Here is a 14,133-nt window from a genome sequence, read left to right on the forward strand (position 1 = left end):
GTTGACTGACCTCCATTTATTTCATGTATGTATTTTGCAATGCCCTGCTACAACCATGCAGTTCTCAGTCGTGTAAAGTAAGTAAGTAAGTACATTTACTCAAGTAATGTTACGGGCGCCCGGACCTCTAGTTTTATACATTTTAAAACTTGTGAAATGGGACCTTCTACATAATGAGTACTTTCTACTTTGGTAGTACATTTTGATACCAATACTTTTGTACTTTTACTCAAGTAATTCAATTGCTGAGTGTTACTTGTAACAGAGTATTTCTACATTGCAGTATTGATACTTTTTCTTAAGTAAAACATTTTTTACTTTTCCACCACTGGTATACAGGACATGTCAAATACAATGGTTCCCGGTGTGCCCACGAGCAAGGGCACCGACCTCCCCCCATGTGTGTCACTAACCATCTATCCTCCATTTATTTCATGCATTTATTTCACAATGCCCTGTTACAACTACAACCATGCAGTTCTACACCTTCACACATGCACGCACACACGCGCACATACCCACGCACACCTGGGAGCCGTATATGTACACTGAGCGGTTCCATTGGAGTGATTGGGGGTTAAGTACCCCATTGCTCAGGGGCACGGCCGCCATACTGAGTCAGAGGAGTGCGTTCATCACTCACATTCTGCACTCACACATCTCCCAATATGGTGTGTGATACAAATCAGTGACCCCTGTCAAATGTGACACTCTCTGGGAATTGCTATCGAAATCATCCAACATTAATTCAAATGGATAAGACAAAACCGCCACTGAATCTGTCTTTTAAAATTGAATATGTATCTAAATGTCATTTTAGATTTTAATCACTTTGACCATATTTTATACTTTGGCTATTCAAAAATAGCAGATATACAACCTCATAGCGTGGCACCAAGTGCCGCGCTATGAGCTTGTAGATCTGCTATTTTTGAAATATCTTGAATTTTTTTGCAAGTCTTTGAATATATATGTATTTTAACACATTGAATGCCAAAAACGGTCCGGACCGTTTTTGAGGGTCCAAACGAGAAGTGCCGAAAACGGTCCGGACCGTTTTTGACCCAATTCTATTTTTATACATGTGGGCCACGTGGGGCGCTAAAACGAAACTTTGACATCACCCAAGCATTTTCTGAGAAGAAGAGGCTGGATCTGGCTCCATGTCAAAAATCCTTCCGGTCGGCGTTTTCAATGTTATCTCCTTGATTAAAAGCTTAATATCTCCATTTCTTTTTAATGTGGTGGAAACGAGCCGTTTTCGATCGGCGATCACGCTGCAATGGAGGGTCGCGTTGGAAATATTATTGTTCCAGGCGTTAGTCGGGACCCTCCGCCGTCTCGCACGCACGCTTTGTTTACATGCATTTCCGCGTCGGGACTTCTCACAGCACGAATCGTATAACGCAAGTGGATGGAAGAAATGCTGGCACTCAACGTATACTATTTTAATAAACCTCTGGCACCCAATGTGTTAAAGGGCACATTTTTTACTCAAATCTTTGCTTCTGGGGGTCCCTGGAACAACATATTTTGAGATGGGGGTCCACGGCCAAATACATATAATCCTTGACATCGGCCTAAAAATAATTAATAATTATTATTCAACAAGATTTTAATTGAACATTTTCTCAAGTGTAAGTTCATTTACTGTAACCCCAGTCCCGCAGACTTCTGTATGGGACCACTTAGATTCAAGAGATTCTAATGGGTATATCTGTCACTCACTCATACAAGTACAAGCAGCAAAATATTGGTGTGACATGCTCTGCAGAATATGCTAATACTGGCTGGATATAACATGTAATACAGGTTAAGAAAATACAAGTTAAGGCAAAAAAATTATAACAGCAACAAAGTATATAATGAAAGGAGAACAATTTCACAACTGGGACATGCAGAATACAACACATTGTACGCTCTGTTGTGAGCAAAATGGGGTGTTTATAGATTAAAGGCTGTTTTTGTGTTGTGTTGTGTTGTGTTGTCATTGTTCATGGTCTGTAATAGTCTAGGGCTTTGTGTGAATCCATTCAAGCTCCCTGAATGCAAACAAACACATAATAATCCATTATAAACTATGACCAGAATCTGGTCTGAGCTTGAAATGTTTTTTGGACAGACTGACCAACTGTCTGAGGTTTTTATCGGGAAAGCATCCGAGTCATTTTAGATTATTTTGTGTTGGCTATAAAATAAATTGCAGATATACCAGCTCACTTCGTGCAGCGCTGTGAGCTTGTAGATCTGCATTTATTTTTTTTACATTTTTGAAAAATCTTGAAAGTGAGACTGGGGATTAGAAGACATTTGTAGAATCGTCCTCCGGTCTTAAAGGAGTAGTTAACCCAAAAAATTACTTATTTTTCTATCAATTACACACCCCATGAAGCCTTGGATTCATGGAGATTTTTTTGTTTATGTGGCATTCCTAAGCCGTTTGATGACCGTCTCTGGCAGGAGACTCAAAGTTTCATGAATTCAAAGAATTAAATGCTTCATGGGGTGTCTAATTGATAGAAAATAAGTACTTTTTTGGGTGAACTACTCCTTTAATGAGTTAAATAAACTAGCTGCGAGGTCACATCTAAAACACTTATTGAAGCGATACATATAGCACAACATAAGAAAGGCACTATTATGCATTGTCGTACGACGGTGTCGCACACCGAAAATAGCAGACCTGCAAGCTCACAACGCATGCCGGATGCGACACGTTGTGAGCTTGTAAGTCTACTGTTTTAGACACAGGACACCAGTGGTGGAAAAAGTACTCAAATTTTTCACTTAAGTAAAAGTATCAATACTGCAATGTAGAAATACTCTGTTACAAGTAAAAATCCGGAATTTAAATACAATGTACTTGAGTAAAAGTACAAAAGTATTGGCATCAAAATATACTTGAATTACCAAAAGTAAAAGCACTCGTCACGCAGAATGTCCCATTTCACAAGTTTTCAAATGTATACCAAAATCCTTTCAAAATAGCCGATCTACAAGCTCACAATGCGTCGCAATACGCCCACGGTTTTAAGGAGATAGCATCCTAATCTAGTTGACATTTTAGTAGTAACCTCCCAGCCGTGGTCTTAAACCCAAGTAATAATTGCAAACTCTAAACATTTAAACTGGGCAGTAATTGCTCCGCGGGGACGCAGGGGTCAATTCATTATAAGTTTGCTTAATTTAAAACGCAATTAGAACGTAGGCTACGTTTCACTTCATAAACCTATTTTCTCAACCAAGAAGTTAATCGAAACTATAGTTTAGCTATAAGTAAATTGACCGCAGTCAAATATTGTATCCAAAAGTTAAATATTGAATCAAAGATCTTTTGCCTTGGAGCTTTTTTGACATGGCCAGCAGATTTAAGCCATTAACACCGGGAAAGCATCTGTGTCATTTTAGATATTATATAGCATCATTTTAACCACTTTAGCCATTATTTATACTTTGGCTATTCAAATATACAGATATACAAGCTCATACAAGCTCAGCTTGTTATTCTTTTTTGCTATATTTTTTTTAGATCTTGAGAATTTGTGCAAATCTTTGACATTTTAAAGCTATTTTTTTACTCAAATCTTTGCTTTTGGGGGTCCCTGGAACGAAATGTTTTGAGATGGGGGTCCTTATATAATCATATAATTTTGGGGGTCCTTGACATGAAAATGTTTTGGACACCACTGATATAGCAACATACGTATTTTTTCAGAAAACTGTTAGGATTTAGAAGACATTTTTTTAGAATCTGCCTCGGGTCTTAATGGGTTAATCGAATTCACTGCTGTCAAACGTTAGGTGACCGCGTCTGTTATACGAGCGCGATGAAAATAAATGGAGTATGAGGGGGAAATCAAAACGACCATATTTCTCATGTTGGCTTCAGGGACAATAATAACTGACTTGTCATGCACGATGCATCATTCCGCTGTTTTCTCTCTGTCATGTTTTGGCTTCAAGTCGTTACTCATGCATAAAACATGAACATGTGTTGCGATCACATGCACTTGGTCTTGCGTAGCCAGAATCCTTTCCACACTTCAGTTTACCACGATATACCAGAGCAGCAGAGAAAGCCTGGCTGAATTCATTTTATCTCTGGAGATAAGAGAGGGCAGAAGGGGGAAAAATCCTTCTGGCAGTGTGGTGCATACATGTTTGTAGATTACACAGTAATCCTGTGTGGTCCTGAGAAGTTGAGCATTGATGGACATCAACCTTGTATCTGGTATTGACTCGCTCCATTTTCTGTGACTATGATGGATTCAGAAGGCGTCTTGTTTTTTTTAGTAAATGAATGCCCTACTTACTTGATGAACGTCACACAAAGTATCAAATAGCAGATATTTTAGATTTTGAATCCTGAAAAGTAACAGTTTTGGACATATTATGTTAGTTTGACCGGGCTCCACCAGGGCTCTATACTCGGTCTGCTCCTTTTTCCCTCTACACCAAATCAATTGTGGATCGAAAACTAGCCGATCCACAAGCTGCGATGCATTGTGAGCTTGTAATATTGCATCCAGGCTGGACCGTTTAAAGATACTCTTTTGAGGTGGATGTATTACCTTCTGTCACCACTCTGCCGAGAAAGCTTCATTCATACTACATTGTCATTCACAGCAGGCACACACACACACACACACACACGTGACAGGGCATAATGCATGCATGCATGGACACCTTATTGTGTCTTCTCTCTCGCTCGCACGCACACAAGCACGCGCGCACACACGCACGCACGCGCACGCACGCGCACACACACACACACACACACACACACACACACACACACACAGAATGAGATGTGGAGATCAGCATGCTGGTCATACACTCCCTCTCTTGCTTATTGTCTCTCCTTGTTCTCTCTCCTGTCTCCGTCTCCAGACCCCCTCCCCTTCGTCCTGGCCTCCCCCCCTCTCTCTCTCTCTCTCTCTCTCTCTCGCCCACAGTGTGAGGTGTACATCAGTGTGCACGTCACATCACCTGCCTCTATGGAGCCCTGTCTGTCTGTCTGTCTGTCTGCCTCTCCCTTGCACGCACGCACGCACGCACGCACGCACGCACGCACGCACGCACGCACGCACGCACGCACGCACGCACGCACGCACGCACGCACGCACGCACGCACGCACGCACGCACGCACGCACGCACGCACGCACGCACGCACGCACGCACAAGCAACAGATAACCATGTTAACAACAATACCTCTTGTAAAATGTTCTAATTCTATACTTGTGTAGACATTTGGCCCTCACAAGTATAGTAATACAAGTACACACACGCACAGACACAGACACGCGCACACACACACACACACACACACACACACACGTCTCTGTCTCCCAAAAGGGTTCAAAACGTGTGTGTGTGTGTGTGCGTGTGCGTGTGCGTGTGTGTGCGTGTATAATCATATTACCGAGGTTGTGACATTCTGTCAGCTGTCAGTCAATGGTAATGTTGCCCTGCTCAAGGGCAGGCTGTCTGTACTGTATAGAGGAGGACAGACAGCCTGCCACAGGATTCAACCACAAACCCAACGCCTTCTGCGTTGTTTTAAAGTGAAACTAATGGTTGGAGGTTGTTAATGTCACACGTCTGACACACCTGACAGCACCTGGAGTCATCACAGTAGACAGGTGACATTGTGCTCCAAGCATACAGTATCCGTGGCTGTGGGGCAGAAACCTCTTATCTCCATGTTCAGGAATCAGTAATCAAGAAGGTTTTTATTTGTCACTGACTGACGTGACAAATGCTGCGAAATGCTGTTCGGACTTGGGACAAACTGTGCTTCAATCTAACATAATAATGTATGAAAGCAAAAGTATAATAATAATGATAAAATTGTACAATGAAGAATATGCATACATATTTGCCAGACCCAAGGGGTCGGGCTTACATGAGGCTTTGTACCTGTTTCGTCCATACATGGGCATGGTCACTTTGTCCTCCGGCCCCAGCCAAAAAAAAGTCTGTCACTTTGTCCTCCGGCCCCAGCCAAAAAAAAATCTGTCCCCCTTTCGTCACGAACTATTCATGACATCATTATTATGTCACAAGTATGTAATTAAGTAAAGCTCATCAACCACTGTACTCTCCATTCTGGGCATAGACACAGGCTGACACGTCATGTGAAGTCTGGGTCTGGCAGAACCAGGGGCCTGTTCCTCGAAAGGTGAATTAAATAAGCCTGGATTTAAGTCAAATCCAGGCTTGACAAAGTCGGGTCCGTATAGCCTGGTTTATTCGGTTCCTGGAACGCCAAGCCAGGCTGAAAAGGAGCGACTTTGTCGAGCTAGGCCTTGTCAAGCCAGGCTGTGTCGAGCCAGGATAATGAAGCCAGGCTTCACTTATTTCTATAAAAGACCATGAAAGTCGATAGCAGAATCCTTGAACTTGACCAATCATGGAGCCCAAAACCAGAGCGGCGTTCTTCTCTGTGGCTGAACAGCAGCACTGCAGCAGCTCATGGAATCTTACAAGGAAGTAAAATTTATAATAAGCAAGAAAGGAAACACGGCCGCAATAAATATAGATCCAGGGAGAAAGCGTGGCAAAGTATTGCCGACAAATTAAATGCACAAGTTGTCCAAAAATATGCAATTAATTTATATACAAATCCATAAATATATAATTCAGTTAGGTTTAACACATTGAATGCCAAAAACGGTCCGGACCGTTTTTGAGGGTCCAAACGAGAAGTGCCGAAAACGGTCCGGACCGTTTTTGACCCAATTCTATTTTTATACATGTGGGCCACGTGGGGCGCTAAAACGAAACTTTGACATCACCCAAGCATTTTCTGAGAAGAAGAGGCTGGATCTGGCTCCATGTCAAAAATCCTTCCGGTCGGCGTTTTCAATGTTATCTCCTTGATTAAAAGCTTAATATCTCCATTTCTTTTTAATGTGGTGGAAACGAGCCGTTTTCGATCGGCGATCACGCTGCAATGGAGGGTCGCGTTGGAAATATTATTGTTCCAGGCGTTAGTCGGGACCCTCCGCCGTCTCGCACGCACGCTTTGTTTACATGCATTTCCGCGTCGGGACTTCTCACAGCACGAATCGTATAACGCAAGTGGATGGAAGAAATGCTGGCACTCAACGTATACTATTTTAATAAACCTCTGGCACCCAATGTGTTAAACATAAGGAGTTTAAGTGAATGTTGGAATTATAATTATAAACACTTAGAATAATTTTCAAATTTCAAATTTCTAAAATCGAAGATCTACAAGGGAAAAGCTTGCCTTTTGGCGGCCGGGGGTCCACGGTCCACGGGGGTCAACGGGGGTCCGGGAGTACACGGGGGGCCGGGCCCCCCGTGTACTCCCGGACCCCCGTTGACCCCCAACAGAGGTCTGGGGTATACGGGGGTATACGGGGGTCCACGGGGGCGGGGGTCCACGGGGGTCCGGAGGTCCATGGGGGTCCGGGGGTCCACGGGGGTCCGGGGGTCCATGGGGGTCCGGGGGTCCATGGGGGTCCGGGGGTCCATGGGGGTCCGGGGGTCCACGGGGGTCCGGAGGTCCATGGGGGTCCGGGGGTCCGGAGGTACACGGGGGCCGGGGGTCCACGGGGGCGGGGGTCCACGGGGGCGGGGGTCCATGGGGGGCCGGGGACCCCCGGCCGCCATAAGACAAAAACATTTCGGGCTTGTAGATCTTTGATTTTCGCATAAGAATTGAATAAGTGTAGAAAAACTCATTGGTTTATGATTGGAGTCATTGGACTAACAGCTATTTCACAAAACTTGAAGAACAAGGCACTGGATTAATAAAGCTTGGCTGTTAGCCTGCTCCTGACCAGGCTAACTTCACAGCTAAATTGCCATGGTAACTAAGCTAGGCTTGCTTCAATTCTCTTTTGAGGAATCGGATAAGGCTAAACTTAGCCAGGGTGAACTGGCTAAACTAATCTTCAAGATAATTCACCTTTTGAGGAACCGACTCAGCTCTAATCCTGGCTAAATTAAGCCAGGATAGGTGGTAAAGCCAGGCTTTAGCTCTAATTCACCTTTTGAGGAACAGGCCCCTGGTCTCCTGGTCTTGTTTATACATACATGTTCACACAGAAAATGCATTTTCATGTTGGGATATACATATTATCCAATCAGCAGAGAGAACTCACACAGGATACAGCTTAAACAAGTGATGACACAAAACAATGAGCAGACAAAATTGGAACTGGATCAATGTAAAATTGAAGCTAATAAATGGATACTCTCTCCTGATTGGTTGAAAATGTGCAACCCGCCTGAAAATGTATTTTCTGTTTATTAAACAGCTGGAGATATGGGGGGGGGGCACCTGTTATTGAACAAACTTTATAAACGTTATTACCCTGCCTTTAACGGCCTACTTCGTCATACTATAGTGTCTCACAAAATTAGCAAAAATAGCCGATCTTGCGTTTTGAAGCTTGTATATTATAGATTTTTGCTATTTTTTGAATATCGTCTCCGTCGGGTGGAAACCTCATATGTCCAAAACTGTTACTTTTCAGGATTCAAATTCAAAAATGTTTGCTCAAAACGCGACGCGAAGATCTGCTACTTTTGAAGCTTTTGAGCGCCGCTGGGGTACGATCAAGTAGGGCGTTAATTTATAAAACACAAAAAGTTTAAATACGGAGATAAGAGGTTTCCGCCGACAGCGATGATATGAATTCTGAGAACAGCTTTTTGGACGTACGAGGTTTCCCCACCTGACGTCTGACGAATAATCAAACGTGGGCAAAAAGAGCACGGCGCTTCAGACATAACGCTGCAGTCATTCCTCCTGGCAGAGCAGGAGACATGTGGGACGCCCACCTCCTCCAAACCGTTCGTCCCTCTTCAGTTCACACCACCAGTAATGCCTTTCCTACTCGGCTTCCTACTCCATTCGGTTCTAGGCAGAGTTGTAAAGTAACTAAGTACATGTACTCAAGTACTTTTACTTACATGTAAGTACAATTTTTAGTTTTTTTTTTTTTACTTTCTTCAGTATTTACAATTTTACTTTTACTCCACTTCATCTCAGAGGAAAATATTGTACTTTTACACCACTGCAAGTATATGAAAACTTAAGTTACTAGTTAGATTTGGATTATTATTACAAAACACACTAACCACTTAAGCCCTATATATATTTCGGGCCATTTGAAAATAACAGATCTACAAGCTCACAATGGGTCGCATCGCGACGCATTGTGAGCGGCTATCGGCTATTTTTAAAAGACTTTTATACATCTAGAAAACTTGAAATGGGACATTCTGTGAGCACAATGAGTACTTTGATGCCAATACTTTTGTACTTTTACTCATGTAAAGTTTGAATACAGAACATTTACTTGTAACAGAGTATTTTTTACATTGTGGTATTGATACTTTACTTGAGTAAAACATCCATCACTGCATGCCTATAGACTCTCCATTCCGTTCCATTCTGTGCCGTGTGAGTCAGGCTTGTCAGTCGTGAGAGGCTGGCGCTCTCTCAGGGTCACATTGACCTCCATCATCGTGGTGGTTGTCGGGTGGAAACCTTGTATGTACCAATGGATCCAATGGATCAAAGTTATTATTTAGTCACAAGCTCTTGCTAATACTTTGCATTCGTTTAATATTCATAAAAAACACAGACATACTTAATCACTTTCACTATAAACATTTTTCAAAAATAGCAGACCTACTCATCGTGACCCGATTACTGTGTGTGTGTGTGTGTGTGTGTGTGCACGTGCGCGCGGAGGGGGGGACGCATTTCCATTACTCTGTTTTGAAAATGACTGAAGGGTTAAAACGGAAAGCTGCGTGACGCTGACCTCAAGTACAGTAGCAAGGTGTTGTTATAAGAAACAGCTACAGCTAATCAAATAAATGAGTAATAATGAGTGTTTTAGACATAGGTGTGCCAGTGTTAATGTGGGCACACGTTAAACCTACCACGCTCCTTATTAATTTGATTAGCTGCACTGCTTACTAGCCTGCCATGTTGAATACCATTATGTCGTTTTTAAGCTGAACAGAAAAACTAGGTTGTCATTGATGTCTTCAGTTCCCCCTGCTTCCTCTTCCATTCTTCCTGTTCTTAATGCACTGTTCTTCTCTTTTCCTGCCCTCCTCTCCTCTCCTCCCCTCTCCTCTCCATAGTTGCTTTGAAGATGACGAGCCTCCATGCGTTGAGGAGATAGAATATTCCACAGAGGGCTTCTCCAAACTCCAAGGGTCCGACTTGGATTCGGACGTCAACGGCAACACGTCGTCCGGCACCGAGGACGAGCAGGAGGAAGACGAGGAAGACGTCCATAAGGGATTTAACCTCATCAGACGCTGTGAGGGCCAATCACATCAGTCAAGCCTACGGTCCCGCCTCTACCCTCACATGATTGGCCAGGACATCGAGGTGATAGAGGTGCTGCACATGAAGAGGAACGTGTGTAACGGTGGCAGACAGTACTTGAGCTAAAAGGATGCTCGACATGATCGGCAAAATCAAGTATTAAAAGTATATGGTGTTCTATCAATCTATTGGAATTCCACACACTTTTGTACTTACCAGTATGCCATGGATGCGCACATTATGGGATATCCTGTCATTTTGATAACAACAAAATCAGCAAAATAACAGCAAAAGAGCAAACACATTGCCTGTTTCCCGATGAAAATTGCAAACAAAATGCAAACAACAATTTAGAGCTTCTGATGACAAAACAGAGGAAAATGGAGAGATGGATCTTAAAGAAAGCAATGAACATTTCAATTGAATCAATTGAAGTGACTAATATACCCCTGTAGCACTTACTGTAAAAATAAGTTTGTACATACAGTATTTGTCGAAAAAAAACCTGCTTTTTAATTTCTTAAGTGTAAAAATTAGTAAAGTCCCATAGTTTACACAGTATAACATAGATGTTTGTTGCTTACTATCTAGTAGGCTCATAGTGAATGCTTTCTACATATTGCTGTTGGTTGGTGGGTAACCCTTGAATCATGTGTTCAGTCAGTTTCCTGGCCAGGGCTCTGTGTTGGTCAAGAAGTCTACATGACCTCTTGACAAACCCAGAGCTGACCAACAGCCACATCTATGATGAACACTTTCAACCCAAACGGCAGAGAAGAAACATTGCTGTTGTACCCAGACCCATAGAAAGAGAGAGTTATGACACGCTTTGATCTCGCTGCAAAGCGGGCCGCTATGGGCCGTAGTTCCAAACACTGGAACTTCCTCATTGAGATAGAACGAGCATTTCCGCATTCCATTCTTACAATGGGACTAGATCACGCTGGTTGTACTGTTGGAGTTGCATACCGATGGACACAGAATTGTAAATACGTAATACAGTGGTTCCCAACCTTTTCCGGATCAGGGCCAACTTGAAAATCGTGAAAACATTGTGTTCTGGCTTTGATCAATGGAACTAACTAACGTATTTAAGTTCCTATTTATCTGTATCACAATGAGAACAAATTTTCAAGGATTTAAAGAAAAAATAACATGACATCTCCATAATGTAATACAATAGCCGATCTACAAGCTCACAACGTGTCGATGTAGTTGGCTATTTGAACTATTTTAAAATGTTTTTTCAAAATATAAAACAAAGCCTAAACTTTTAGGTATAAGATAGAGCCCTTATACCAGTGTTTCCCAAACAATGGGTAACGGACCCATTTTTGTGTTTCGCGAGTCAGCCCCTTTTTTTTCTTTTCCTAAATGTTTTTAATTGTTATTTCGAAAGGAAAGAAAAATAAATATTTTTCAAAATAATTTTATAAATGAAAAAAAAAATCTAAGAAAGTCCATAAATGTAAAAGATGTTTTAAGATGTAGTGAAAATAGCTGATCTACGACTTATCACGATATGAGCCTGTAGATCTGCTATTTTCACTTCATTTGTCCTTTTGGTGTCGAGCTAAAAGGTTTGGGAACCATTGCTTTATACTGTATGTGAGAGGAATATGTTGAAAAAATACAACTTATTTGCTTAAAATCTAATTAAACTTTTTGATATCCAGCTTTTTTTTTGTTTTGTTTCTGTTTTTCTTTAATTTTTTGCTTAGTTTCTTTCTTTCTTTTATAGACTAAATGACATGTTGGAAGTTTAGGAAAATAAGCATTCTTTTATAAAGTCCTGAACAGAATTGCTCTTAAAGAGAGATCCATATTCTATACTTGGCACTTGAAGTGCATGAAACAATAGTTAGGGGGTTCTTTGTCTTACGATAGTTCCTATAATTTATCTATTATGCATTTATTATCTATTATATATTATTGGTATATAATAGAGGGAAATAATTGCATAGAATTATTATTTCATATAGAAATTATTGGAACATAATGTACGCAACTACTTACATACATGTATGTAGTAGTGTGTGTTATTCTATTAAATTCTATGAATTATTCTATGAAATTATATTTCTTATCATATATCAAATGTATAAAATACATTTGAATGTGCTCTAGGGTGGCACTATTATTAGTCCTTGCCACTGGCGTTGTTAGTGTTAGGATGAAGCCCATTGCATCACAACATCACTACATCAGAACAACCAATGTTTCTTCGGTTCGGCTGGGTACAGACTACACTATGATGTCATTCATGGGTACGAGTGGGCTGGATAATGTCGGGTGTTCTGTGCCTCCGAGATGTTGCGACTACCAGAACAATTCCAGCTACTGTGATTGGTCAGAAGTTGGTCAGACGTTCCGCAATGTTTCCGCATTCATTCACTCATTCAGCTTCAAGTTCATTCTGTCAGCAGTGAAGCCAGTGAAAAGCAGCGGTAGTTTGGAATAGACCAGTGGTGGAAAAAGTACTCAAACGTTTTACTTAAGTAAACGTATCAATACTGCAATGTAGAAATACTCTTTTACAAGTAAAAGTCCGGAATAAAAAATTCACTTAAAGGTAGGGTAAGTGATTTGCAATTATTCAAATAATTGCAAAATGGGTCTATGTTCTGATAGTGCTCGTTACTATAGAGTGTCCTGTCCATATAAAGAGTCTCCATGTCTCTCCAGCTCTTTATAAAACAGAAAATGTATTTTGTAGTTTTTTTTTTTTTGTAGTTTGTTTCATTTCCAATTTTATCCAACCAGGACAGAGAACTCAATCAGGATATAGATTAAACAAGTGAAATTGGAAGTGATGACACTAAGAAATGAGCAGACAAAATTTGAACTGGAACACTATACAAATTAAGCTTAAAAATGGGTACTTTCTCCTGATTGGCTGAGATTTTGACACCTACCGAAAAATGTATTTTCTGTTTATTAAAGAGCTGGAGAGACAGGGAGACATCTGTTACTGAACAAACACTCTATAGCAATGATTACTATCAGAATATAGTATTTTAACCTTTTAACAAAATACTTTTTGTTTTAACCAAAAAATATCACTTACCCTACCTTTAAGTAAAAGTACAAAAGTATTGGTATCAAAATGTACTAAGTATCAAAAGTAGAAGAAAGTATTCATTATGCAGAATGTCCCATTTCACAAGTGTTCAAATAATGTATGAAATGTATAAAAATCCTTTGAAAATAGCAGATCTACAAGCTATTTGTAGATATTTGCTTCTGAGATGTAGTGGAGTAGAAGTAATAGTACGGCAAACTGGAAATACTCCAGTAAATGTACTTAATTACTTTACACCACTGCCAGCTTCAAGTTAATTATGTCAGCAGTGAAGCCAGTGAAAAGCAGCGGTAGTTTGGAATAGACGCGAGACAACTTCCAGGAGGTACTACAGACACCCCTGAAATCTCTGTCTAGTGACAGAGATTTCACAACACAACCTATCGCTAGATACCGCAGTCGCGATATCCAGGTGTTGATTTAACCATCTGTTCGAAGTGTACTTTGCCTCAGTCAGAGCAAACAGCGCGAGCCATGGTGGGCCACCATTATTTACATTTAATCCTTTGTGATTTGAACGACCTTGTCTCAAACAAACATTACATGACGTTATCATGATGACACAAACAGCAGTTAAAATGAATGCGAATTAATCACACAGCAAGCGGTCCCGGTGTATGAGGATCTTTATTGTTAGATATTATAGGAATGAAAGATAGCATTTAACTGGTAACGGAGATTTCAAATGAACGTTTCTGATCCTAGTAAAACATTGTTTGTTT

General features: G+C 41.1%; 1 protein-coding gene across 2 annotated transcripts in view; it reads left to right on the forward strand.

The window, feature by feature from the left end:
- Positions 1–12,906, forward strand: part of agbl1 (AGBL carboxypeptidase 1) — a 216,249-nt gene extending 203,343 nt beyond the window's left edge. For both annotated transcript variants that reach the window (XM_080436936.1, XM_080436937.1), the window contains exon 27: positions 10,140–12,906. In XM_080436936.1, the coding sequence (XP_080293062.1) occupies positions 10,140–10,455 (316 nt within the window). In that variant the 3' untranslated portion in view covers positions 10,456–12,906. The remainder of the gene's footprint in view (positions 1–10,139) is intronic.
- The last annotated feature ends 1,227 nt before the right edge of the window (positions 12,907–14,133 follow it).

The sequence above is a fragment of the Gymnoscopelus braueri genome (genome assembly GCF_963280865.1).
Source record: "Gymnoscopelus braueri genome assembly, chromosome: 9".
Classification (NCBI taxonomy): Eukaryota; Metazoa; Chordata; class Actinopteri; order Myctophiformes; family Myctophidae; genus Gymnoscopelus; species Gymnoscopelus braueri.